Source organism: Clinocottus analis, unplaced genomic scaffold, assembly GCF_023055335.1.
Source record: "Clinocottus analis isolate CAN_PGR_092001 unplaced genomic scaffold, fCliAna1.0.p SCAF_1, whole genome shotgun sequence".
Classification (NCBI taxonomy): domain Eukaryota; kingdom Metazoa; phylum Chordata; class Actinopteri; order Perciformes; family Cottidae; genus Clinocottus; species Clinocottus analis.
In genome coordinates this window covers 20,113,642-20,141,244 of record NW_027175820.1, presented here as the reverse complement: position 1 = coordinate 20,141,244, position 27,603 = coordinate 20,113,642, and the positions used below count along the sequence as shown (strand labels likewise).

Sequence of the window (27,603 nt, the reverse complement as noted above, 5' to 3'; positions counted from 1 at the left end):
GTCAGAATAATTGAAAACACCTGTGTGAGAGTACGTCTCCAAGATCCTATTTGAAAAGTATTAGTCGGAGGTTCACTTTGTACAGATGCGACATTTATGTTGTGCGGTGCTGAAGCGACACAGTGATGTGACTGTGTGTGTCTGTGCCGCTCCGAGCCTCCCAGTAATGAACCACGACAGCGGAAGTTTGTCTGACCCGATAAATTGAACCTCAGCAGTCTGTCTCATCTATTGTCGTCCATATTGGTGCAATAAACTTGGCCAAGACACATCACCTGAAAGCAAAAGCTGAAAGGTTTTATGAGAGCAAAAAGAGGATAATTGGCTGCAGACACACACACACACACACACAAACTGCTATAAGGCTGGAAATAGGACGGTGTTAAATAGCTGACCTCCACCAGCCATGTGTTACTTGTTTCTTTAGTCAGTGATAAACTAGACATGTGAATTGATTTGGACATCCGTAACTCTTATTAATAGTAATGATACCAAGAGCAAATGTGTATACATATAATCTGTAATCATCTGAAGTAGTGTAAATGAAACCTTTGCCTGTATCTGGTGGGTGGATCGTGTTTGTGTGCTATCTCATTTAGTTTTTATGGGCACACCAACTTCGCCACTTCACCCAAGCGTAGAACCTTTTTCGCCAACTTCCAGTGTTTCCACTCAGGTGTTTCTATGCTCAAATTGAAAATGTGCATAGAAACATGTGGATGGAAATGCACATACTTTGAGGTTCATGGTTTATGTATGTGGGAGCAAACCTACATAAACACCAGGAGAACGTGGAACCTCCGCCCAGAAATGCGGGACTGTGAAAGCTGTTTCTCCGTTGAGCCAGCATGCAACCTCTCAGCATATTGCATGTGGAAAATTCCTAAAAGCTTTTATTTTTTCATGGGTAAAAAAGGGCAAGTTCATCACATTGATAGCTGAGAAGTTATCTTTTGCATCCCTGCAGATTCAACTTTGAATACATCATTTGCTTGCAGGGTTTAAAAGCTTTACGGAGGCAAATCCCACAATTGCAACCCTAATATTATTTACTCGTATATGAAGTGTTTACAGTAGTGAGACCAGTCTGCTTTTATACTCTTTGAGTATCATCACAATGAGAAAAAAGAAGAAAAAAAAACAGTCTATCTTGCCGGCCTCGACGCAAGCTATTTTAAATATTTCAGCTGCCCCTGCGTTGTAAGTTTAAAAGTGCAGCGTCTTCAGTATGTGCTAAAACACTGGTACATAAATAAAAATTAGGCCGCATGGCCTTTTAGGACTAAAAGGACGGTAGGTGAGAATGTGTTGAGGGTAAGTGCAGACCCCTGGCACCCAGCGAGACCCCGGCTCTGCTCCTTCCCTCCCCTTTCGCTGGCCCCTTCTCTCTCTGCAGGCACCGAACAAAGAGAGGACCCAAACAATGGATCACTCTGAGCGCTGAATGGCTTTGCGGGTCAAGCACTAACCCCCCTCCCTCTTTGACAGAAACACAACCCACACTTGTTCTGCTGAAGAGAGGCTGACCCTCCCGGCAAAGAAATAATGAACGCTGCCTGGGCATTAAACTGATAAAACTACCGGGACCGGGATCAGTTTGGCAGACAAATCACCTCTAATGGCGTGAGGCTGGAGCCTGTCTTCTGTCCTGTCTCTCCCCTCTTCATTACAAGTCCACTGTACACTGTCCAGGCATCCACGCAGCCATGTTAAGCTGCTCAGCAGAGTTCATAGCTCAGGATGTGACCTGAAAGAGCAGCTGTCTGTTCTCTCTCTCCCCAAGAATCGCTCATTTTGATCATTTATTTTTACTCTTGTTTTGCTTCAAGTGCGCTTGAGACGGTGTCGCAAATAAAAGGGCCGTCGTGTGCAGCCAACTGAAAAGCTATTTGTTAGGCAAATTGACTGATCAACTGCCATAGGAGCTTCTGTTTATAAATAAAAGCCCTGCCTATGAAATCCCTCAAAGCATCGAGGTCCAACCCCACAGATTTGCATGTTTCATAGTCAAATTGGTTAAAAATACATTTGCAAATCATCTCCAGCTTTGTTGTTGTTGTTTTGTTATTACACTGCTCCTTCTTGGAGTCCCGGCATCTGGAAAAGCAGGTGATGTCACTCCATCTCATCATAGAAATATGAAGAGTTTATTCTGCACCGCTTTTCCTGCTTCTCGTGCAGATTCACTTGTTTTATGGCTGCAAAAACACACCCGACCATCTGGTACCGTGAGGTTAAGGAATTATTTTAATGTTATGAATTATGCCAAGATGCAATTAGATCCTGGTCTGTTCATCGTCAGCATAAGGTACGATAAGACACAACTTAATTATCCCCATGGGGACAATGGGTATCATCATCATTCACTGGTCCCTCTCTCCTCCTCTTCTTCCTCCACTTTGACTTTGTTCCTCCTCGGGCCGCCGTCTCACCGGCTCATTGTATATCAAGGTGCATTCCAGTTCCTGTGGGCTTTGTGTGTGGAGATGCCGTGACACGGCTATGTGGCTCAAACGGTGGTTTTACAGCTCGCCCTTCTGCATGGGCAGCTGAGGTCTAGAGGCATGCAAGCTGTTCGGTCTTTCACCTTCGCTCGCGGCCCCTCCCCCCCAGGTCAGCAGCCATACATTAGATCAAGCCAGGCCTCACAGGGTCGACGAACCGCTGCCAATCACAGCACAATAGCATAAAGCACGGGTGGGCGGAAACTATAAGCCTCGCTGAAGCGATGTCACATGTATGTCTGTCTCTTTTTTTAAAATTGTTTCTTTCTTTTCTCCTCTGTCATTAAGGTTTTCTTGTTTTTTAATCATTATTTTAGTACAATCTTCACCCCAAATTGCCACCCGGGTGCTTTACAGCAGCGCATTGCTCCTAATGCTTGGCTTGGATGTGAACGCAGAGATTTCATGTATGTACTTTCTGTAAAAACAAAGTTATTTGAGTTGTTTATGAAAAGAAATCAGCAGTGGAAAATACTAGTAATTTACTTTAGTTGCTAGTATTTCAAAACTATTTCACAGCGACTCTTTTCAGACGAACATTTTCCAAAGAAAACATTTGATGAATTCATAAAATATTGTATGCATTGTATTCTTCCAATCCTTACATTGAAACACAGAGTTAAATAAACAGTTAATGCATTAATGATAATAAACCAATTGTTATTATATATTGTAATATAGTAATCTGAAAGGCTCAGTTCCTCTACACAGTGAGTACTTTCACCTTTGACACTTTAAAGACACGTTGCTGATAATATTTCTGTAGTTTCTGACCTTTCAAACACCAAAGAGTATTTTATAATGAAATAACTTGTTAGTTGCTGTCATGAAACGAAAGGCAGTCACCTTTTCTCCTGCCAACAGGTGTGTTCGGTATGGATGGAAAGCCCGCGTGCATCTATCTATCTATCTTCTGCTTCTGCATGCACTCCAGACAGCAGCCAGTCACTGTGGGCAGACTGGATGGCTCATTTGCGTCTGCACCCTGAGAACAGACTGTGTAAAAGAATCATCCTCAGCTTGAATCTATTATCACCTGATCCTGTACTGTTTCAAGTCTGCCAAGCCCACAGATTGAACGCCTCACGTTTAACCCTTTCCCCGCCGCTCTGCTGGATGGCATCCCATTTCCCGGACTATTACCAAGAGTAAATGTTTTCCTTCACCCTCTCCAATGAGTAATTTTTGGTGTCGAACTTGTCTCTAACCTTTTCCTACCCCCTTTTGTTTGGCTTTTGTTTAGCAACAGCTGTTATCATGGATTTCTTTTTTTTTCCTCTTTTTTTTTTTTTGGTCAGCTGTGATTGCTCCGGGCAAAACAGGAGCAGATGGTGTTTTGCTATGCATGAATGGAGCGTTAGAGGAGTTGGACTGAATAGGCCAAGTTTTGAATGGTGTCTACACAGCACCTGCCTCTTGTAGCAGCAGGGACATCCTAGTGGCATGATCTGTCTTGGCTTCGCTGCCATCGTAAAGGATGAAAGAAAGAAACAGAGGGGGGACCTTGTTGGGTACCGTCCATATTTATTGATTTTCCTGCAAGTCGTGGCATAATGTGGTGTACAGTCAGTTTGAGTTAATTGGATGTGACACAGCGTGCACGTGTAATCTATCACTCCAGTCTCCTGGTACACTTTATCAGTTTTGTTGCCATAGAAACATGTTGGCTCTGTAATAGCCTATATTAACAGGGTAAGTAAGTTGCAATAAAAGGCAATTTCAGTGACGGGATCCTCTGCTGAACACAAAGCCCATAAAATACTGATGAAATAAATCGGTGGCAGTGTGGTGGGGGGGTTTGGGGGCCGAGCTGGATTTTACATTCTTAAACCAGGCAAGTCCAAATAAAAAGGGACTGCCGTTGCTTTCCATACAATGCGGGGACATCTGTCAACCTCTGGGGCATGATGATCTGTCACAATAGAGAACGCTTTCTCAAATTACTGACAGTGTGCGTTGTGCATTTCTTTAGAGTGACTGCAGAACTCAACAGAGAAAAAAATGCTCCAGATGCATTTGGTGCGCACAATACTGACAATGCACAATAACACTCTGAGGGAACCATGAGCCTCTGAAACAAACCAGCTCCTCGTACGCTCGCTGCTGTTATTGTTACGGCGACGACTGCTTCTAAGAAACACTTTTTGTCTTTGGGCTTTCAGATGTTTATTCCGTGACCTTTTTAGAACGTTGACAGCAGCCGGATGGCGGCTGTAGCTTATCTGCTCTCGTTCCAGCCCGTGCTTGACTGCTCACGATTCACTCTCAAATATGTATTTAAAAAAAAAAAAAAGCATTTGCATGAAAAATTGCATTCTTTGAGTTTGTGATTGCAAAGTATCTAATGACTCTTGAGGCATGTCAACACAATCACAAGGCGGGCTGCGACATCTCAATGACTGTTTTTTAATCATTGCATAATTCAGATGTGGTGCTTTTACATTGTCGATCCATGTCAATCCTCTCATTATGATTACATAGTGTTAATCATTTACAGGAAATAGGCTTATTTACAGTCATTAAGAGCCACAGCAGTGCCTCTGGCGATATTAAACAGCAGCATCAATCATAGCGGCGTACGGTTTTCTGAGTGTGTTTATCGGAATTGTGTTGTTGCCAAAAGACTGGCAGATCAGATCTACCATAACACAACTCTACAAAAGAGGGGGCTAAGCCTAATGGCTGAATCACTGCGTCACCAAGGCAACATCATTGAGCAGAAATCCGCGGATGGAAATTGTGTGTCTGTGTGAGTTTGCACGTTGCGTGCGCGTGCACGTGGCTGTGAGAGATGAAAAGGGACAGAGAGGGAACAAAAGACTGCAAATGTGATTATTTGTGCTTGGGTTCATATTTCCTGCAGAATAGCAAATCTGTATTCCTTGCTTGTGTTTATTCTTCCCGATAATTCATCAAAATTAGCACAAATCAAAATGAATGGGTTTAATTGATTTACCAAGTTAATGATGAATAGAATTGGACGCTCAACAATAAGATTATCAGAAAGATTGTGCGAGGCCATCATAATATTTACACTCGCCCCCCCCTGAACGTACCATTAACTTAGCTCGGAGGCACCGTCGATGGCGCTCCTTAAGTCTGCCGGGTCAAAAGTTCTCTAAACAAACGTCACCATTGGTCAGGGATGTCAACAGTCCAGCCAGCCAGCAGCGCTCAAATAAAGTTCACTATTCATCTCAGAGGTCAATAGTTCTCTTCACAAAGCTCATCATCGCAAGGTCAAGAATTCCTGAAACAGAGTCATCCATTTGACCGGAGGCCCTCGTCGTTCCTCCCTGTACAACCGAGGGCCGGCATTGGAAGAGTCGGCTCGTTTGTCTCTGCACTTCCCCTTAATCGCTAAGAAAAGGCCTGTTTATTCGATTTTTTTCTTCTTCTCAAGGCGTAGTATCCGGGCAGAGCGGCGGGCCCTGCATCTGCGACCTGAGTCCAGACTGAGGGGATTGGCTGCAGCGTGGGTCTGCTGGTCAGATGGTCAGTGTCAGCAGGGCTTTTGTTCTGCTCACATTGTTAATGTGTGATGAACGGGAAAACAACAAAAGAGCCAAATAAATCATTAAAATATAGAATCCCTTAGCTTCCACATCTGACTCCTTCGTCATCCTCGGCACGGTGCCGAGCAACTGACCCCAGTGGGGAGGTGGAGGACAATTAGGTCACCTCATGATTGCATTACTCAAACGACATATTAATGTCACAGTGCCCTTCATCAGCGGTAGTTAATGATGAGGGCAAATAAAAAAAAAAAAAAGGAGGAGAGCATTGATTGCCTCCTGCTTCTGTGATAATATCATGTTGCACTCTGGGAAGAAATATTTATCTTGCACATACAACAGCACAAAGCAGGGGCATTTATTTATTCACCTATTCAAATTAAACCAGTCCCCATTATAGGAGGAACAGTGTATTATCCTTGTAAATTATGTGTGTGTGTATAGCAGTGTTTTGAAAATATCTGTAACCTTTTTATTGCAGAGTCCCATAACTCCAACCCTGGCTGTGAGATATTTGTACACACAGTGACCGCAGTACTGAGGGGTTATGGAATAACAAGGAACCCCATGCATTATTAATGGGCTCTGCTGTGAATCTGTTCAGAATAATAACGGCGATTTCCCAGAGCCTCATTACTGTGTGTTTTTAAAGCATGCGTTTGGTATCCATGGACAACCGCTCCCACATTCTCGTCTCCTCTTCCCCCGTGTTAACATTCAGGTCATGCGCGGCACTTGCTGTTTTTAATTTTCATTTCATCATAAGCACTTTAAGACTGTTGCCAGCGCTTATTTGCAGTTTTCCCGCAGACCTCTTCACTCAGGCTTCTGACAGGACAGATGCTGTAATTAATCACGGCAGAGAAATGGCCATCGTTTTCCACACCGAGCCCAAGAGCCAATCACCGCGGCAGCAGCGATGACGCCGGGGCCAAAATTACAAATGCCTTCCTCAAAAACTAACTAATTGAAAACAAAACCCCCCCCCAAAAAAAAAATTTAAAAAAAATTGAAAATTCTATCAAGCCGCTATCACAGAAGCACAGGAGCAGATTGTCTCTCCTAATTTGTAACTAACATTAAGCCATGTCTAAAATGCCTCAGCTGCCTTTGGAATATATATATTTTTAAAAAGGCCCTTCTCTGGGCCAGTGGATTCACAGCCTATTGTGAAGATATGATAATTATTGTTTGCCTGCCTTCCCTCCCCCGCTCACCATTTTATTCAAGGGAGCTCAGCAAACCCCTGGGGATGTCTTGGAAATGAAGCGATTTTGAAGGGAGTAAGGAAGAGGCAGAATCCAATGCACTGGTGTGTGAGAAGGGGACTGTTATTGAGACAAGTACCAGTTACTGTACATGCTGACCTTGTCCAGTATCGACACTGTTTTACACGCCGTTACAACGCACTTCCGTTTAAATCACCGAGAAGCAGCACACACTAGAGCGATGCCAACGCGGATGCTCGTAGACCACTGCCAATTATGTTTCGCTCTGATGTAACTACTCCATGGAAAACAACCTTTTTTTTTTTAGAGTGGGTAATAATAAAGCTTTTGAAATAAACAGATTCCTTCAAATAAATATTTGTGATTGATAGTTTAATTTTGAACAGAGACACAAAGAAATATATAATACTTCATACAAAATTATGGCTACTATCATATTAGTGATGGAATGTCTCTGGATTTGTCTTCATGGCCGAGCAAAAACTCAAACATTAAATTACTTTTCCTATTGTAAGCTGAAAACAACCTTTCAAGAACTCCATACCGATATGCGTTTATTCTATGGACAGTTTTCAAAAGCAGTTGGTTCGTAAGCAAAATACAAACAAAATGAATTGCTGCTATTGTAACTCATAAAAAAGTATAAAAGAGCAGAAATGCACTATGTGATATAGCAATCCACAGGTCGTTTAACAATGTTTTAATTAAAGCCTCACATATTAAAACTTTACAACATGTGATATGAAAAATGTACAACAATTTCTTTTTTTCCAGGGACTTCTGTACAGCTGGCAAAAATAACTCCGATGCCTTTTTCAGTTGGCTTTGGCAGTGCAAGAAACTGGCTCTGCTAGTTCTTTTTTTCCTTTTTTAAAACAATGACGTATCAAGGAGCAGAGTAAAAATACATCAATCCCCAAACCATCTGCCTTGACATTTGTATTTACCATAAAATATCCCCTTTGTTACACAAAATAAAAACATAATTTAATTGTTAAACATCTGAAGTAAAAACAAATAGAATAAAGAAGATCATTTTGGGGGGTGTGGGTGGGGGAGGGGGGGGTTGCCAGTTACACGCTTTTGGGCAAAGATGATTGGATACGCGAGGTCTCGTCTCCTCGCTCTACAAAACATGTACAGCAGATTACAGCTACGGTTTGATGATGTAATGAGATAAATGATTTATGGCAGTTTCTGTCTCAGTCTGTTCAGTCATTCATTCGGACATCTGTGTCCCTGGCCTTTGTATTTTTTTTCTTCTTCTTCTGTTTCCCGTATTCTTCAAGACAAGTCCTGCATCTGTGACATGATATCAATGTGTTCAAATATCACTGGGCCTCCGACGTGTGACGATTTGATCAACCGGTTCCTCCACGCCTCTGTTGAACGGTTGCATCGACGACAGGTGAAAGAGAAAGGTTTGTGGAGAGAAAGTCTCGCTATTTACTGGCCGGTGAGGGAACAAAGATTGATGTGTGGGTTACTGGTTCCCAGCAAAGATCCTCCGAGTCACTCAGTCCAGGTAAGAGCTATTAGAAATCCTTTTGTTGAAACGCATTCAGACTGACAACTCTGGCCTCATAAATAAAGCTTTATTGTTAAATAAAACAGTGAAAGACACGCGTCCTTCAGCATATTGTGTTCCCAGTCAGTTTAAATTGACAACTGACAGACCGCAAAAAAACAAACAACTCAACCAACACCGGGCGCTCGCCTCAACAGGCTTCTGTCATAGCTCAGCCTATTTTATAGACAAAAACCCAGTTAACATGTTTACCCCCCTGTACACGCGTGTGCATATCCGTCTATAACAATGGACAAGTTCTTTGTATAACATTCTAAACCTTTCACACTTTTTAAGTGCAACTTAGAAAAGCAACGTGGAGTGATGCTTTTATTCTATTCCTGCTCTGCGAGTTAGGATTTCCATTTGGCTCAGTAAATGCTGACTTGGGACAGCGCCTGGGCATGGGCCTGGATTTGGGAGGGGTGTGGTTGCTGCTGTGAGGCCGGCTGGGGGCTGCCGAGCGATGCAGAGCCTCCCACTGAATGGGGTGTACCAGGAGAGTGCTGGGGTGGGGAACACTGGGACTGGTGCTGCTGCTGCTGCTGCTGCTGCTGCTGCTGCTGCTGCTGCTGCTGCTGGAGATGTTGAATCTGCTGCTGGTGCAGCTGATGCTGCATCTGCATGTGCTGCATCTGCATCTGCTGTTGTTGCTGCTGCTGCTGCTGCTGCTGTTGGTGGTGCTGCTGCTGTTGTTGTTGATGCTGCTGCTGCTGCTGTTGTTGTTGTTGTTGTTGGTGTGGCTGCTGCTGCTGCTGCTGTTGCATGTGGTGCTGCTGCAGCTGTTGCTGGAGGTGGTGTTGGAAATGCTGATGCTGCATCTGCTGCTGGATCTGCTGGTGGTGCATCTGCTGCTGCTGCATCTGATGGTGCTGGAGATGCTGCTGCATCTGCTGCTGCTGCTGGAGCTGCTGCATCGCGTGCTGCTGCACCGGTTGCATCGGTGGGCTCATCTGAGACACCGCTGTGGACTGGGCGCCCGCCACCATGCCCCCTCCGGCACCCATCTGGCCGAGCAGCTGCGGTGACATCCCGGAGGACATGTTCTGGTGGGAGACCGTTACCGAGGTCACGATCTGATTGCCCCCGAGTCTCATCTGCAGAGGTTTCGGGGCGATGGCCCGTGGTATGGCTTGTTGGAGCGCATGTGCAGCTGCTGACATGGAGGGGTGCTGGTTGAGGGGTGAAGGCATCACCAGACCTGGGGACAGGCTGGTGGAGGCCAGGGTCTGCTGCACCGAGCGGATAGTCTGGGCCTCAGCTGATTCTGCTGCAGCCTGGATGGGGAAACATATCCAAACTTATCTACACGGCCACAGTTTCCCGTCTAAAGAATACCATGTCCTCTATCTTTAGGTACACTGTAAAGTGACTGTACATCCAATTGCTTCAGTTGTTTTTCTCAGTGCAAAACACGTTTTCTGTACTTCATAGTAGACAATGCGATACGAGACATTCTGACGAGATGTAAGAATACATTCTGTCAAATTCACAGATTTTTGATGTGAAAGGAACAGTTTCTCACCTTGGACACCAGGCTAGCGCGGTATGCGGCAAGGGCTTTTAAATATTCTTTCTTGGCAGCTTCTGTTTTGCTTTTGTAAACCTGTGATGACACAAAAAGGTATGTGTGAATGAATAAAGCCTCATATCAATTAAAGATATTTTGTTAAATGTGTGACATACAGAGTCAATTACACATATCACATACTGTACGTACATTTCATTTTGACGATGTAACCTCTTGTAACCAGACAAGTCTGGGGAATCAAACTGTGTCGTACCTGCTTCTGCTCCTCTCCCAGACCGTCCCACATGGAGGCCACAATCTTGGACACCTCTCCAAATGTGGCGTTGGGATTCTGACCCTTGATAGCGGCCTGGGTGTCTCTGAAGAACAGAGCATAGGCCGAGACCGGCTTCTGGGGCTCATTGGGATCCTTCTTCTTCTTCTTCTTCGGAGTCTTGGGCTTCTTTATTGGATCGATGGGAGCTGGTCTCTTCTCTCCAATGACCTGCCATGATTGAAATAAAGACATTTACTAAACTATGTCCATCACGCCTCAATGCCCTACAAATTATGACTTCACACGCTGACAGAAATGAATTCCAACTCGGCTCACCCTGTTGCCTTCGTCCTGGTCGTCTTCGTTGATGGAGCTGGAGGGAGACGGTGTGGCGGACTTGCTGGCAGGCGGTGACGGGGAAGTGTGGGTCATGTTGGGCCCTGCCATGTTCAGGCTCAGCTGCGCGTTGAGTTGGGATTGGTTGATGGTGGTCAGCTGATTCCGGGATAACATCCCATTGGGGCTGTTCATGCTGATGATGGACTTCATCACCATGGCTGGGATGGTTGGGTACTGGCGATGATGGCCTGGTCCAACATTCTGTAAAGAAATGGGTACGCAAGCAAAAAAGACATTTGTTAAGCAAATAATAATCAAACTAACTATTTGATTAATCCTTTGCCCTTGTATACTGCTCTCCAAGGTTTCTCCAGCTCAGAGTTACCTCTGCACTCACTACGACAACCCACCGGCCACGGCACAAAGCTGTATCTCCGTACTAGAGAGGAAATCGGGCCATTGGATTCTGCGGATTGTCATGTGGCAGATCACATGTCACTATGTCCCGGGTCTTAAATGTCTCTATTACAGGGCACGATGAATTATCTCGACACCCGAGGAGCCAACTTTATAAGCCAGTAATAGATGGCTACACAGTTCGCTTGATTCATTTCAAAACGCTATTGTATGGAAATCTGTGACACAGCTTTTTGACTGCCCGGTCCCTGGAGGGGAACAGTGGACTCGGTTCCCCGGCGCTGTGGTACATAACTTCAAATGCCACAATAAAAGGAGTGTTCGAGTCGCAGTTTGAACGCATGCACCTAAATGACAGTTAAGTTTTGAGGCGGCCACAAGCCTGTATGCTTTAGTGTGACGTTACTTTTAGGTTATAACTCCCAGGCACCTTTCATAGATCATGTTTGACAGCCAGAGTGGAGAGAAAAAAAAAATACTGCTATATAATCAACTCCATAAATTAACTGAGTGAAGGTATGGAGCTTAAGGGCTTTGGACAGCTCCCCTCACCTCCACCACACAGCCTGCAATGTAATAACATTTTCAAAATCTCTTTTGCGGTTTTTTTTTCTTCTTTTTTTGTGTCCTGGGAAAAAAAACAAAAACGTTTGGTTCTGGAAAGAGGCTCAGAGAAGGTGCATGCAACATGTTTGCATTGATTGTGGCGAGGATGAAATTACAAGGACTGCCAGCTCCCCGGAGGGAAGACTGATCAGAGAGCAAGCAGAGCTGACATGGAACAGAGGAACACAACAGAAAAAGGTGATTTGTTCTCCCTGGCTACTTCCATCTGGTATTCAGCAGCACAAACTCAATCTCTCCCAACATCAACACATCATAAACCCACACACCTGGCTTTATTGAAAGAACCTTATGAATGTGCGTCTTCAAAAACAATATAGTAACACCATTTCTGACACAAACATATTGGATCTGCAATCCATTTCTCTCCCTCTCATATGCCATGTCTACTGCTTATCATAAATACAATCTATGAAGTGAGGGCGGATTTATATTTACATGCGTGCGAGGAGCAATCTGCAAAAGGTGAGCCGAAGGTGGGGGTGAAATTGGAGACATATTGTTGCGAGGCTTCAAATATGGAAGCTCTCCGTTTCCTCGCAAATAAAAGCTGCAATAAACAAGCCTGTGACCAAATGACTGTGATTTACATATCTGCAACACGGCATGTTCCAAGTGCTATTGTCATCTTCATTACCGAGAACACGATGGCTCGCAGTTTGCTCTCTGCTCGCTGCGAACATCAAAGACGCACACACTGAGCTCATTAGTCTTGGCCATCTGTATAATAACACTTTTGCCGAATCCCAATGATGCAGTTTTGACTTGGAGCAATGGTTCATTCCGCCGTTTGTTTGGAATATGGTGATTTCTTCCCAATGGCCCTTGGATGTTGTGCATTTAACAGAAACGAAACGTGCACTGATGACCACAGTTAAACACTTAATCATATCACATTCAACAGCCTGCCAAATGTCTCACTTTATCACATATCATAGCAGTAGCTGGAGTCGCAGTCGTTTTCACCCCGCGCGACGAAAGAACGACGACGGTTACGCGGAAGAAATGCCGACATCAGCGCGTCTGATTTGAATGAAAAGATAACGGCTCCTAACACAGCGAAAGAAATAATCTCAGGTAACATTTGCCTTGATTGTGAATATAAATCTGGTACTAGGATGTTTATTTATGTTCTTCTACCTTCTCATTTGCATTTTGATTGCAGTATTGTCAGCAGTCACAGCAGACATCTAACTAGATATTTCGATAGTCATCGTAAATCTGCAAATAAGTCCTTATCTTGAGTACACAGTGAACAGATGTGCCCCGTGTGTGTGTGCGTGTGTGTGTCGTCTGCCTGTGTGTTTGTACGGTCAAACACTAACAAGCTAAAATCTTCTCCTAAATCAATTTTTTTTTTCTTTTTTTAAATAATATGTAATATTCCCCATTGTGTTGCTTTCAACGTGGAATCTGAAAAAGCTGGCAACATCATGATGCTTTTCACAACGTCCTGCAAAAAGAAGAAACGTGGCTTGTTTTTGTACATTATTGTTGGCCTCATCCACACTTAACACAAACACTCCACACAGAGCCAGAGAAAGCATTCGGAAGACCAGCAGATGAGAAAATAAATAAAACAACAAAACACTATTGACAATGTGCAAAAGCTTTCCCACAACACGGCAGGAAAAAAAAAAAAGAAACATTATGCATTCCCCAAGTGATACAAATCTCAACACTGATGTCAATGAAAGCAGGCCTCAGTCTGTTCTTTAAGATATTGGAAATCAGAATTTAAGGAGAATTTATGAACAGTGGCACCATGTACTGAGCTGTAACACGCTGAAAAGAATGTTAACAAGTTCAATTTCCATTCAATCAATGCCAGAGCTCTTGGAAATGTTCCATGGCAGGAGAGGGGTAAAATCATCTATATGGTAATTATAAGGATGAATCCCCCAGTAACTTTCGCCAGCATGAAAGGTCAGTCCTATTAAAGATAGTTTATCAGTGCTCTGCACATATTCCTTTACTCGCCTTCTAAATGGGTACACCATTTTATTTTTTTTCCCCCTCCATTTTCAGCAACCTGCTGAAGTCTGTGCTTAAGCCAAATGAGAAAAATGGAATTTTGAATGCCGGTAAAGGCTATAATAGCATGAAGATAAATTGTTTTTCTTTCCCCTGCCCTGTCTCAGTCAAACACACTTCTCTCTCTTTCTCCCTCTGTGGTGTTCAAACTCAGTCCATCTATCTTCCCAACCTCTAACCCCCACTTAAAAACAGATCTCTCTCCTTCTTACACCCCCCCCACACACACACCTTCCGCCTGCTCCCTCAGACTGTGAGGCCAGTCGGTTCCCTCCCCTTGGTCCGGTACAGCCACTGACCCATACCCTTTTTCTCCCGGTGCATTATGGGTATTTAAAACTTGTCCAACATGACATCATTTCATTTTGAGAGCAGCCTGAGAAAAGTAAATTACAGAATCAATCATGCAGAAGGTCAAGCTGAGACTTCATTACAAGTATTGCATGCCTGCATGAATATCTTTCATTTCTGACTGACCCAATATGTCACAATAGCCGTCTGTCGAGGGAGAAAAGAAAAAAGAAACGGAGCGAGAGAAGGGGGAAAAAAAAAAAAATCCACTCTCTTAAATTGATGTACAACTCATGTCAGTGCTTCTTGGCTTGGAAGGGAGATAAGAGGGAAGTGTAGAAAAACATGCTTTCTGCAACAGTGCTCACATGTTCCATTTGATCCAAGATATAGTGGTTTTTGACCAGTCAAAACCCAGCGTATTATACTCTGGCAATCTACACAATATCAGGGCATATCAAATCATGTGAACAACAAACCGCACATCTCTTCTCCAGCCCCACTTTCATCTCGCGTGATGCATGTGCTGCAAGCACACTGCTCTGTGCCAGACATTAGCATATAGTTGCTGCTGCAGAGCTAATGACATGCGAAACAGCTAGTTGTTAATGAAACATATATAATGCATCACCACATAGTGGTTAATGTAATAAGACAGCAGGGCTCATTTCTCCTAAATATTGAAATTAACAATTTATACAACTAGTTACTGTAGGTTTCAAATCCAATCGTGGAGGATAGTTCAGTGTATGCCAACATGTGTCAGGCAAAGCCTAAAGTGTGGTGAAGGCACCAGGTGTTTTTTGAAATGGAACCCAGAGACCCTTGCTGTGCAGCGGGGAGAAAAAGCGAGAAGAAATTGTGAATAAAGCAATACTGGCAGCTCCAACTCCAGTACTATTTGGCACTATTGAGATTCAATCACAAATCAGGAGGACACATGCTGGGAGACAAAAATGAGAGTCAGAAGCTTGTTAGGAGAGCAGATTAAATAAATAATGACTTCAGATTCATGGCTTGCCAGGCACATTTCAGCTGAGAAAATGCATTTCTCTTTGTAGAAAGCCCGGCATCTGTGGCCAATTTACAAGACATACGCTGAACATTATGGGGAGAGGAATTAGCAGAACACTTGGCAATGCAATGGCATGGAAGAAGCTTTTGAAAATTGCCCAGGTATATTCACTGCTTGGCTTTCTCATTAAGTTCTGATAAGAAGACAGGCTTCCACACACTAAATATTCTCCACCAGTAAGCTTGTATAAAGAAAGAAACCCCAAGACAAGTGTTTGGGAAATATGAGCATGGCGGCTTGATGAAAAATGTAATTGCAATAGTGCACGGTTTATTTGTTTGCCCCTGCAGCCATAACAAATACCACAGAATGTAATCATGTATATAAGGTTGTCATTCCTTTATCAGTGTGCTGACAAAATGACAAAACACCCCTCTTAGGGCCTTCGTAAATCATTGTCTCTGTGTATAGAATGCACCGCAAACAGCGCGGTTACTTATCTTATTTAAAAGTTGCGTTCTCTTTTTAAAAAAAAAAAAAAAAAAAAGGCAAAAGATAAAAAGCATAGTTGAATAGAATTTTCCAGAAGAAAAAAAAGGCATCGTCACAAGACTTTTAGAGCTCAATCCCATTTAAAGGAGAAATGAAGGGCCACCACGAGCTCCAATGTGTGATGACTGATAACAAGTGAGTAGTGTGCCGGCGACAAAGCCACGAGGCAAGGAGCAGAAACCCACATTCTCCCCTCAGTTTTTAATAGAGTCTCCGCACAATCAGAGACATGAGCCATGCAAATGGTGTTAAAGAGGAATAATGTTTGAGAATCAAATCTAATCCTCCAGCAAGTCGTGAGAACAGTCAGGAATGTAATTGTGTCAAGGTTCCGTTTCTTCCAGATGTAGAAAGCTTAACTGACCATGAAATGAAAATTCTTTAGGCAAAAGCCTTCCGGGGCTCACTTACTGTATGCGGCGGAGATATTTTAAAAGCAGCAATTATTTGACATGCCCGCAGCATGGAAGCAGGAAAAAAAAAAAAAAGAGCAGTAAAATGTTATGGCCTCCTTCCCATAAGGAATGTAAATAAATGTATCTAATATCAATGTGATTTACCAAATGTGTTCGGGGAGGGTGAGTGCAGGTGGTCTAAATACATTTAATCTACTCACACAGTTACAATTATCACGGCGCCTCTTCTTAGTGCAACGTGTTTTGTGGTTCACAAAGCCAATCCAGTATCAACATCATCATCATCATCATCTCTCTGCTTGTGCCTTTGTCCTTTCATTTCTTTTCTTCTAAATGAATCTTCCATTTTTGTAATAGGTCTGTAAGACAACTACTCAGCCGGTGACATTTCCATTTTTCCTCCTCAATGCTTCTAAGATTGTGGCATTTGAAAATGCCTTTCCACCCCAATACAACAATCTCACAATCTATAGCACAGAGTAACATAAAGAGAGTGATTATTTCATCTGCAGTCCCATGTTTGACCGTCCGTATCAGAGGAAAGGAGGCTCAAGCTAAAAGTAGAGGGTTATTCTATACAACGCGAAGACAAAGCTGATTCTAAACTCCAAACAAAGCATTGGCCTTTTTTTCTTCTTCTTCTGAAGACCCCGTGTGACATTGGACAGAAGCATGCATCAGCATTTACAACAGAAAAAAAAGCAGCTTCTGGAGGAAACATGAATTAAATATGAGCATGTGGAACGGTGGCACTTTTGGGTCCTATTTTCACTGTCCTTCTGGGGCTGAATGGGCTTTGTACTTCAACACCTGTGATCTATTCACATCTGCTCACCTTACAGGGGGAGATCATGCACACTCACACTTTAAAAAGATGTGCTTCTAAAGAAAATCCTCACAGTAAGTAACATAATATCATGACATTTACTTAATGTGATCATACACCTCCTGTGTTGTAAACAAGGCCAGATGCTGTGCCAGATGTAGGGACAACAGGAGGCATACAAAAACTGTGAAGGTGACATTTTGCTTTATTAAAGGGCTCATTTGAGGACTGCGTGCGTCTGGTATCGGGGGTGTCCAGTCGTGAATTCTTAAAAAAGGAATATCGTTCAGTTTGGATACATCATCAAAAACCACATCTGGAGCTGCCGATACACGTAGGACACATACCGGAGCGGCACCATTGCAGGCCCTCTTTTGTGTTGACAGATGAGGAAAACATTTCTAAAGACAGAAAATAAATAGACTTCTCGATTTGCTAGTGCCGTCTATGCGTCGCAGCGCTCACCATGGGCTGGCCGTTGTTGACAGACACCCCTTCCTGGTCCATCATGTTGCGTGAGATGGTGATAGAGGGCAGATCCAGGCTCTGAGAGGGGAACTGCGGGTTTAAGAGACCCCTGTGAGGAACTGGGGGCTCTGGCATTGCTGGGAAAGGGGAGTCCACTTCCGATAGACCCAGACCGGACTCCGTCTCAGGCGGAGGCGTAATGGGAGGAATCTCAAACTCCTCGTCTCCCAAACTCGGTGTGTGAAAAGTCTGCGAAGGAAGAGGAAAAACATGAAATCCGGCAGCACAGAAGAAGCAGGAAACATTCTCAGAGGTGGGCCTTATCTAACCTGCCGGAAGGAAACCTTCCGGGATTAAAACAGACAACTTTGTTTAATACAGGGAGTGTTTTGGTAGAGTGGTAATACACTTGTCTGTAAGTGCACTAAGATGTAACATTTCCTAAACCTATTAAAGTCCACTTTGAGGAAAAAGAAGGAAAAAGGGCGAGTGCAGAGGAAGACGTCAAAAGCAAAAATATCAAGCGGCAATCACGGGAGAGAGAGGATACATGATAAAAGCCCTTAATCTTAGGGATGGAAGATGTTGGGTTGAAGTGCAGTGGAAATACACGTCACAGGGAGATGGGTTTAAAGAACATTTTCAAAGATTATTACGCTTGGCCAGAAGTGTTTCTTTATGTTCCCCTTGCCTGCACCCTTAAATCTGCTCATCAAACAGCCTAATCCTTCTGCCTTTTCGAATTAAAGCTTTTGGTCACACTTAATTTGCTTATGTGCCTTCTTGGAGATGGGACTGTTCACCTACTCGGGTCTCGTTTTCATCCGCACATTGCATTAAGCTACTCTCTGGAGTAGCCAATATAGTCGCATCATCCCGATGACCACAGTGCAGTTCCACATACATGTATGCAGACAGGATTTTGCATCAAGAGGCTACTGTGAAAACACAAACACTGTGTGCTCCGGGGGTTGATCCCACACACTATACTTTCTAAGCCTCAGTTCACTTCTTTGGTACCGTTTTAAGACCTGCTTCCAACGGTCGGCGTCAACTATTTGAAATGCGTCGTACAATTCCTGGCATGAAAACAATTGTCTCCGGAGGCCAAAAAACAGGAGTAAATAGGAATGTGTGCCAATTCAAACAGTCTCCCGCATGGCGGTTTCACCTTTTCACACACCTGCATTTCATTATCAACAGGACTGCGAGTCCTGGAGATGATCACGTCTCACTTTCTGAGATAAACCCTGCTTCTTTGAAAGGGGAGCTGGCTTGTCTCACTCTTTGTTGGCTCGCTGTGAACAAACGTGACAGCATTACATCGTTTAGGCACATGTTAAGCATCACCGCTTGGCTTGCGCCATGGGAATCAACCTCCTACCCTGAACAGAGTGACGCTGGACAAACCTCAAACCCATAAACCTGAGATTGAGAGTTGCATGATCTGCAGGCAGAGCACACTATGGTCAACAACAAATCTAACCAGGCGTGTCTTCCATGTCTTCCTCGGCTCCGGTAGGGGATAGAATAACAGAAGGGAAACAACGGAGGGAATATGCCAACAAAGCCCTTGATTAGGGAGTATTAATGTTCCCTCTGTTCGCTTTAGCACACAGACACTTGAAACTAATTCATTGCCTACTCAGGGCAGCTGTCTTGACAAGCACTGATGAATTTCAGTGGCAAAGGCAGCAAATAGAGTTCCTTCCTTCCCTCCCTCCCTTCCAGCTTCCTTACCCCTGTTTCACTTTTCAGTGCTTGTTTCACGGCGAGAGAATCAGTTCTCCTTTCAAAAGGAGCTAAGGTCATATTCATCACAGCCCTGGCCTCTGGCTCGCAGAGTGCAGAATAAATCACGAGCACCTTCAGTAAGAGCCATTTACTAGGAGTCCTCTGCTGTCATATTATGCTTCAGTCTGCTCAAAAGCCTCCAGAACTTAGTTCACAATAATGCCTGTTCAGCAGCATGTGAATCAAAATGCACTATCTATCTATCTATCTATATATAAACAAAATTGTTATAGTCGTTGACAAAAAGTTCCAGTGGCACATCGGGAGGATCAGAGATCGTTTATCATCACAGTCTTCATTCATCTTTTACAACATCCCCTGCGGTGTGGGGTCAACTGCCACACCAGCTTTGAGATCTATGGCTTCATCTGTATCCTATCATGTAGCAATGTGAAAACACTGGCAGAGTCTCACAATATCTGTGACAGAGGAGTATCAGCCGTGTCTTGCTCCTGCCTTGTCCTGTACCTACAGATCCGCTGCACCGGCTGCGATACGACGAGCACATTCATCCACGCGGGCCCTTGAAGGAAACGCATCACTTACATGGTGTTGCTCTTGCGCTACTATGGATACTATTTGCTGATGTAAGGAGGTTTCCTGCGGTGTTACACTGTGTTAGGTAAATCAGGGCAGGGCTAAATTAGGCCACTGGATCCTACAGGCGGGTGCATTGTGGCCTGAATTACAAAGGCAACCTGGAGATTTGAGATGTCAAAGAAGAAGGTTGGCTGAGGTGAGCTCTACTTTTGTAGGCGCGCAGCACAGGCATGACTGTGACCTTTAAGCAAAACACAGACCTGGAGGAGAGGATTGCTGGCGTTTAGTGTCTGCTAAACAGAGTGGAAGTAGAAGATAGAAACAGAAAAGAAAACTGTGGGGTCGGGAGGATAGAGCAAGATCAGTATCAGAGACTGAGCTTGTGTGCATTGCATCTCTTTGTTAATGATGATACAAACTAACATCTGCACCAGGGGCACTGATAATGGAGACATGGCGTTTGTGTCTCTTTGGGGGTGGGGGAGTATGGAAGATGGCAACTGTCTGCGTAGAAAAGGCCCTCTCCTCGGGGAAGAGGAGCCAGATTTGACTGAAAGCCACAGAGTGTTACAGTGTTGCATACCGTCTAGTGTCATTTCACATAAAGCCAGTCTAATTCTGCACCAGGAGCAGCTTACGGGGCTCTGATCGGAGATTAAGAGATGCACAATCCACTTTCTTCGCATCACCAGCCTGATTATCCATTTAAATTGTTCTGAAAGGCTCAGCGGAGCCAAGCGCCAAGCCAGATGCTGGCATGGGATATGCAGGCATGTACATGTTAAAGGGTGGGCAAGGGGCAGCGCAACATAGCGAGAGAGACGGTTGTGTGTGTGTGTGTGTGTGTGTGTGTGTGCGTCCATGGGCAGCCACAGGGGCCAGTGGTATGAGGGCAGAGCAGGGCTTGTAACCGAGAGGCTTGATGTGTTTAGCGTGATGATCCTGAGCAAGTGTGGGGGGAATCATCACTACCGTCCTGCGATTCATTCTGACAGTCGTTATTTATTGCCTGAAACAAATCCAATAGTGGGGTTGATCTACTATGTGGTGATAAACAATCCTCCCCTAATTATTAATAATAATCAGAATTGCATGATGACGCACAGACATTTCACAAAAAAAAAACGTGAAATGAATGGTGGCATTAGAGGACATTTGTTGAGGAATCATCAAAGTCGTGTACATAGTCAGGGAGCATTTTCTGCCATCCATCTGTCAGATGTTGAAATATTTCAAGAGATAAGTAAAAACATGTCTGTAATATCGCCTATAAATGAAAAGTCAAGGAAGTCATCCTCTTGTCAAGCCATCCTAAACATTTTCAAGACACGAAATACACAATATATTTCAGTCCAATGATAGACAGACCAACATAGCCTCCTCTTGAAGGGAGGGCCACGAGCATGGCTAAAAGTGACTTTAATGCAAACTTGTTTAAAACGTGCAGTATATGCCGCTTTCTCTAAGCATATTGTATTACTGTAACTCCATCTGACACAATTAAACACTGAAGCAATGTTTACAACAAAAGAAATATGGAGATGTGTATCAGTGAATTTTCCTTTCTCATATTTTATCCTTGTGCTGCCTTGGTGCTCTTTCAATATCAGCACAAAGAGCAAGAGAAAGCTTTTCAGGCAATATTCCCAGCCCTTCAATAAACGTAGTAATGCAATTCACAGATGCAATAACCAAGACTTGTTAAAGGCAGCAGCATGCAATTACTGCACATAATAGGCCTCAGAATCAATAGAGGCAGGATTGAGGATCCAGTTTCAAATATCTAGACGGGCAGAGTGCAGCTACTCAAATGACAACATCAACCACGGCACCCTTAATCAACATTATTTCAAATTTGGATCATTTGTAGTCCATTTCTACATATTTATAGTTCATTACACATCTCTAATTTGATTTGGAAAGTAAAGTGATACATCTGAGTGGAACACAAGCTCAGTGTACAGTATCTTTTTCCCCGAGGGAAGCAGTCAAGCTTTCCCTGCTAGAATGTATGCTTTACCAGGCACAGCAAGGTCATCTAATCTCATCCTCTAAGTGCATAAAGTAAATGATACACCAGCCATCTAAACGTCAAATACAGGTCTGCTGTTCTGATGTTGAAGCATTCTGCCTCGAGCACAATACATACTGTCATTGTACATGTAAAGTATGTTATGTGCAGACAAACAGTAACTGGATGGAGATGGCTTCAAGGAGGTTGCTTAATGTACTGCCTATGTTCTTTAAAACAGAGTCAAATCTAAGTAAACTAAAATATATATACATATATATGCACAGTATGTAGACATTTCCATATAAACGGATATGAACTCTGTCAATCCACACTTTACTGACAGGGAATGAGTTGATCACAAAGCATTCTGGTTGTTCCTTCAGGATGCTTTGTGATGTATGTATGTATGTATGTATGTATGTATGTATGTATGTATGTATGTATGTATGTATGTATGTATGTATGTATGTATGTATATTCATTACAATACTTTGCTGCTACAGTCTAACTTGACGTGGTGCTGACATGACCTGCGGCTTCTGGTTAGGGCTGCACAATTAATTCAATGTTCAATCAATCAGGATTTTCGCTTCCCACAATGAAATAAATATGAGAGACTGCTTATTGACGCATAAAATGTGTGCTCTGCTCATAAAAAAAAACCAACTTCTGCTGCATATCAAATCAAGCTTTTCCTAAACTGACAGCCAGCCACCAGGGGGCGATACCCAGGTTTTGGCTTCCCTTTCGGGGGAGCCGCCATGCTGCTGCGCTCACGCCGTACAGCAGCAGCTGTACCTGCAAAAACGTACCTGCGTGTTGCGGCTGCAGACAAGAGTCGAAGAGTAATGTGTTGTATACTTCATGGGCCAAACGACAACGCGCTGAATTCAGGTGAAGAGAACTTTATCTTCAGTTATACTTTGATGCAAAGATTTGTTAATTAGCAGAAACGTAGCACAATGTTAACATGAAGGCAGTGCTTTGTTTATTTAAAAGATGATATATTATTGTACTTTTGTCCCTAAATACAACAACTATTTCAAGAAAATAACCAAAAGTTACATCGTCTTACTAAATGATAGGTTAAACAACTGGACACTCGCATTGCAATTACTTCCTGTAAAACAACAGCTGGTTGGAAAACAAAAGGGCCCAAAGTTGCTGACCCGTTGTCATCGTTGTCAAGCGGTTCAATTCCACCAGATTGAAGCTAAGCACTGGCGCTAACTGATGCAAGCTACAATACTATTGCAGGAAACATGGGATGCATTTCGAAGAGCGGTCAATGGTGGAGTTTATTTTTTGAAAAAAACAAAAACATTTAGAGCATGTTAGCGTTGTAGCCTTGCTAGCAACTGAACCTACAGAACAAGTATTTATGCACGAGTCCAATTTATAACTCAAAGCTAATGGTCCTTTAATCCGATGTCATTCGAGAAAGAGGTGACGCCAACCACAAAGTGACAGTGAATCTTCATAAAATACACTGAGGATACAGCTGGTTTTGATTAGAAAATAGCTACGAATGTGGTGGCATAATTTAGCTTGATGTTGGTTGTTCATCATGGAACATGCTGAAGGACATCCCACTGTACCCTGCAGTCGATTAATATAGCGTTACAGTGGAGATAGTGCGAAACCTGAAAGTGGAAGTCAAATTAACCTTAATTTAGCAGAAAAGACAACCCTGTGCTCAAGACTTATTCTCTCTTTCTCTCCGAAGCACAATACCATCTGTGCCCTAACATTGGAAACAGTTGTTCCTTTTGATGAAATGCAAATGAGCTAGTCTGTTTTTATGAAGAAAAAAAAAAAGAAAGAAAGAAGAAAAACCCTGTCCATCGACCCCGTCCCCTGACTGCCACAGTGGGCCCTCACAGCTGGGGGTCAGACGCTCTCCAAGCAGCTTGTGTCGGCGTGGTCCCCCGTTACAGTGGGCCCCCGAGCAGCCACTGCATACAGAGGATGCGCCCACTCGGCGTAAATGTGTGTGTGTGTGTGTGTAGGGGTGTGGGGGGGGGAATTAAACTCTGTAGCTTCGTGAAGCGGCCACTTTACGAACACACAGTCAAAACACTTCTGTCCGGGCTTGAGCGTCGCCGTTGCATTCCAACTGTGGCGTGAATGAAAACAGGAAGGTTAACAGTGACATGTATCTCACTATTTAGGAGCGGTGTAATGATGCTTCGCTGTGCATTTTGAAGCCAGATCAATCTCCCCTGCTACACTGGAGGAGATTGGCCCGTTTGAACCACAGAGGATGACGGGTATTTTTGGAGCACTTGTCTCTAATGACAGGGCAGTGGAGTGGGTGGAGGGGGAATAGAACAAGTAAATTTAGCACACTGTTAGGACTACTATGGCTCAGAGAGGCCATTTTATACCTCCAGAGAAACAACTCCTCCCTTCTTTCTTCCAATGCCTCAGAACAGTACACGCAGCTATTCCAGAAAGAAGATTGTTGGTGACATTGCACTTTATGTAAGTGCCAGCCGACAGAAAGTGACAGAACTATAGTACCTCTTTGGGGTCCTTCACTATGTCTTTGAAAAGATGAAGAAAACAGGCGTATATAACCTTAACTGTATATGACATCACTTTATCTTACGGAGTGTAGTCAAGGCAGTCGGATCACATCAGCGTCAGCTCTGAAGTTACTACGAGAAAGTATAGAGTGAGCCTGCCTCATCTTTCTGAAAGCTTATTGTCTTTTGAGGCTCTCGGGAAAGGCAGCATTTGAGAAGGCGGCGTTTCAGGAAATAAAAATACGGAGAAATTCAAATTGGAATGTATCATTATGGATGTTACAGAGGGCTTCACAGTGTGAAATGTAGGGTTTGTGCTTTAAATACTGGCTTTAACTGTTGCCCATCTACAGTTCCCTAAATAGTGAATCCTGAACTGCAGAGAAATATAAAAAGAGAAGTATCATTCATAAGCATGACACCGACAAAAACTACTTCATTGTACTCAACTGCAGGAGTATCTCTGCATTGGTTGAATTTAAGTCTAACATTGAAGTCTAACATGAGTTAAAAGCAAAGTGTACTTACATCTCCGGCAGCGAGCAGAGCACCGTTGGCCTCCGCCATGTTCATGTAGTTGTTGTTGTTCTGGAACTGCAAATGACAAAAAAAACAAAAAAAAAACACAATCAGCCTACAAGTGTCCAGATAACATCCAGTGCAACTTGAGCGCTTCCCTTTGATAATGGACACCTGTCACTCAAACAGATCGTCACACTTGGCTCCGAATGTCTACACGATGACTTTTCTCTAGGTGCGTGCGCATTGTGCCACTCTGCTATTATCGCCACATGACGAGAGGCTTTGTGAGAGGCCCAGGCCGATTCAAACCAGGGGAATCAGAATCTTGGTCCGGCTATTCAGCTCACATGGGATGGCAATGAAGGAAAATGTTTGCGTCACCAAGCCATCAAGATGCAGTGGCAGGTTATTAACTTCAAATAAACTATGGGCGAGAAGAGGTACTGAGGGGAAATACGGAGGCAGAGAGTGTTTTTAAGAAGTGTTTTCACAATTCAACAACATGATTTGGGCATGTATCCATTCTCATGAAGGATCGCTTTTCAACCAACATGCATTTAGGATCCATCCTGTTTTAGTGCAACAAGTAAAAGTGCATTCTTCCCAAGCATGTACCTGTTAATATCAGAGCTGATAGAGTAATAACAGAGTAACCAAGGGTGATACCATTGTGCCACGCTATCAAGAAAACATTTATAAAACAGTGCGTAAGACAGTTGATCAGTTATTAAAACCCTGTACTTTGTGGGATATGTTTTCACAACATACCCCGCCCTCCCAACCCACACAGAGCCTGCTGGCAAAATGGCAGCCACTTCCTTTCTTTGGAGACACAGCCATGCTGACAGGTAGGAACAATGGGACATAGAATGAAGAATTATGGGCTAGCAGCTGGGCCCAGGAGCACAATGCACCTCTCTGTGAGTGAGGAGTGCAAAACCCCAGCCTACACGGCACGGAGGAGAAAGAGTCACAGCGCGTTTGCGTCTTCTTGAGGTTCCACTGAGAACACAATTTCAACAAAGCTCGGCCGTAATCTCTTTTGTGTGTTTATTACAAAGTCACTCTCTTAAAACATTATGAGGGACGAAGAACTCCAATGGGCGGGAGAGAAAGAGAGAAATAAATGGCTTCTTATTCTGGCAGAAGCCAAACAATAGTGGAAACAAATTAAGATCAGAGCGAACTGAGAAGTGCATTCATATATTTTCTCGCCCTTTGTGGTTTTTGCCCTTCTCCCTTTCTTTCCGAGTGGTTAGCATGCGAATGTAATTACCGAAAGAACTGCTGCTAATCAACTGCGAATGGTATCCATTAATTAGTCTATGCCCTGGAGAGAGAGTGGGGAATCAGCAGCAATGTTAACAGTGTTATGCACCAATGAGTCGGGGAGCCACAAGCTCTGCTAGCGGTTGCTGGAGCAGGTGGTTTGTGCCGTCTCGGCCTCCGGTGCCGTCTTACCTGGAGCTGCCCCACTAAACTATATCTGACTGGAGCACTGGGGGTTTGCATGTTTGCAGAAATGCACACACACACACAAATGTAGAAACATGCACACCTTAAGTGAGAACCATCTGTCAATAGCGGAGCAGTCCTTCACTTCCCAGCTGCGCGTAACTTGGAGACATGACATGGCTGGGTTACGTCAGCCACTCGGCTGGTAATTAACCTTATGCTTGGCTTATCTTAGAAGTGTTACTCCGTCCCTCTTCTTCCTTCAGATAACAAATTGAAGTCTTGGAGATATCCTTCTCTATTCAAGCACTGGGAACATTGTTCTGATTGTGGGGGGAGATAGGGCTCTGTGCAGTGGCGTCTCTGTTTCCTCTGTCACGGTGTCTCTCCGGATGTGAATATGGCTTTTTAAGAGTGGGCAGACAACAGCTCTTCTGTGTAAATAGTTCTCCCACAGTTTAGGAAACACCCAGTGCAATAGGGATAGATCTGAACTTGCTATGCTACCTTTTAATATAGTAATATAGATGCTTGTGCACTCTCCCATCTGTTGTTAAAAGAAAGAAAGAACGCTGCGAAGCGTTTCTGCGAGCAGAGTGTCTTTGTCTTGTTCTTGTTCTGTGCAAACTTGTCCGCGGCACTTCTTGGTCACACATTTTCAACTCCATTACTTGCCATGTTACACTGGTTGAGGAAGCATGGAAGTGTTTCTAATTCAGGAGGCAACAAACTGTGATGTATGGTGGGAATACGTCCTGCAAGTGCAGACATTACGCAAATCATATTAGCTCCATTAGAGGAAACGCATTTAAGTTCAATCCACGGGCTGATTAGTGGTGTGAAACTCCCTGGCCTCCGTCTCTGTGAGTCATGTTTTATTGTGTTTGCAGGGCCCTTTAAGAGCAGTTCCTTATCTCCTCCGAGAACTGTGACTAACATCCCAAGAAATGTCCCCAGCCACCGCCGGCATCAATCTTCACCATTAAAAGCTGTACCATGCCCAGGCCAGAGGCCCCAGCGGACAACCAGGGCAGGGAGTGGCGATTATTATTGTTAGTCCCATTTCTATTTTTTGGGGTTGGGGGAGGCATTGGCCACTCACGTTCGCAGCAGCGACGATTGAGTCAAATGCCAGATGAAATTAAGTGTGATTGGAGGGACCAAGC

The 27,603-nt window shown here is 43.8% G+C and overlaps 1 protein-coding gene across 1 annotated transcript in view; it reads right to left on the bottom strand.

The window, feature by feature from the left end:
- Positions 1 to 7,620: 7,620 nt before the first annotated feature.
- Positions 7,621 to 27,603, bottom strand: part of tox3 (TOX high mobility group box family member 3) — a 39,482-nt gene continuing 19,499 nt past the window's right edge. The window contains exons 2-7 of the mRNA XM_068567049.1: positions 24,989 to 25,054; positions 17,582 to 17,833; positions 10,939 to 11,202; positions 10,600 to 10,830; positions 10,341 to 10,421; positions 7,621 to 10,092 (exon numbers count right to left, since the gene is read on the bottom strand). Of these exons, the coding sequence (XP_068423150.1) occupies positions 9,187 to 10,092; positions 10,341 to 10,421; positions 10,600 to 10,830; positions 10,939 to 11,202; positions 17,582 to 17,833; positions 24,989 to 25,054 (1,800 nt within the window). The 3' untranslated portion in view covers positions 7,621 to 9,186. The remainder of the gene's footprint in view (positions 10,093 to 10,340; positions 10,422 to 10,599; positions 10,831 to 10,938; positions 11,203 to 17,581; positions 17,834 to 24,988; positions 25,055 to 27,603) is intronic.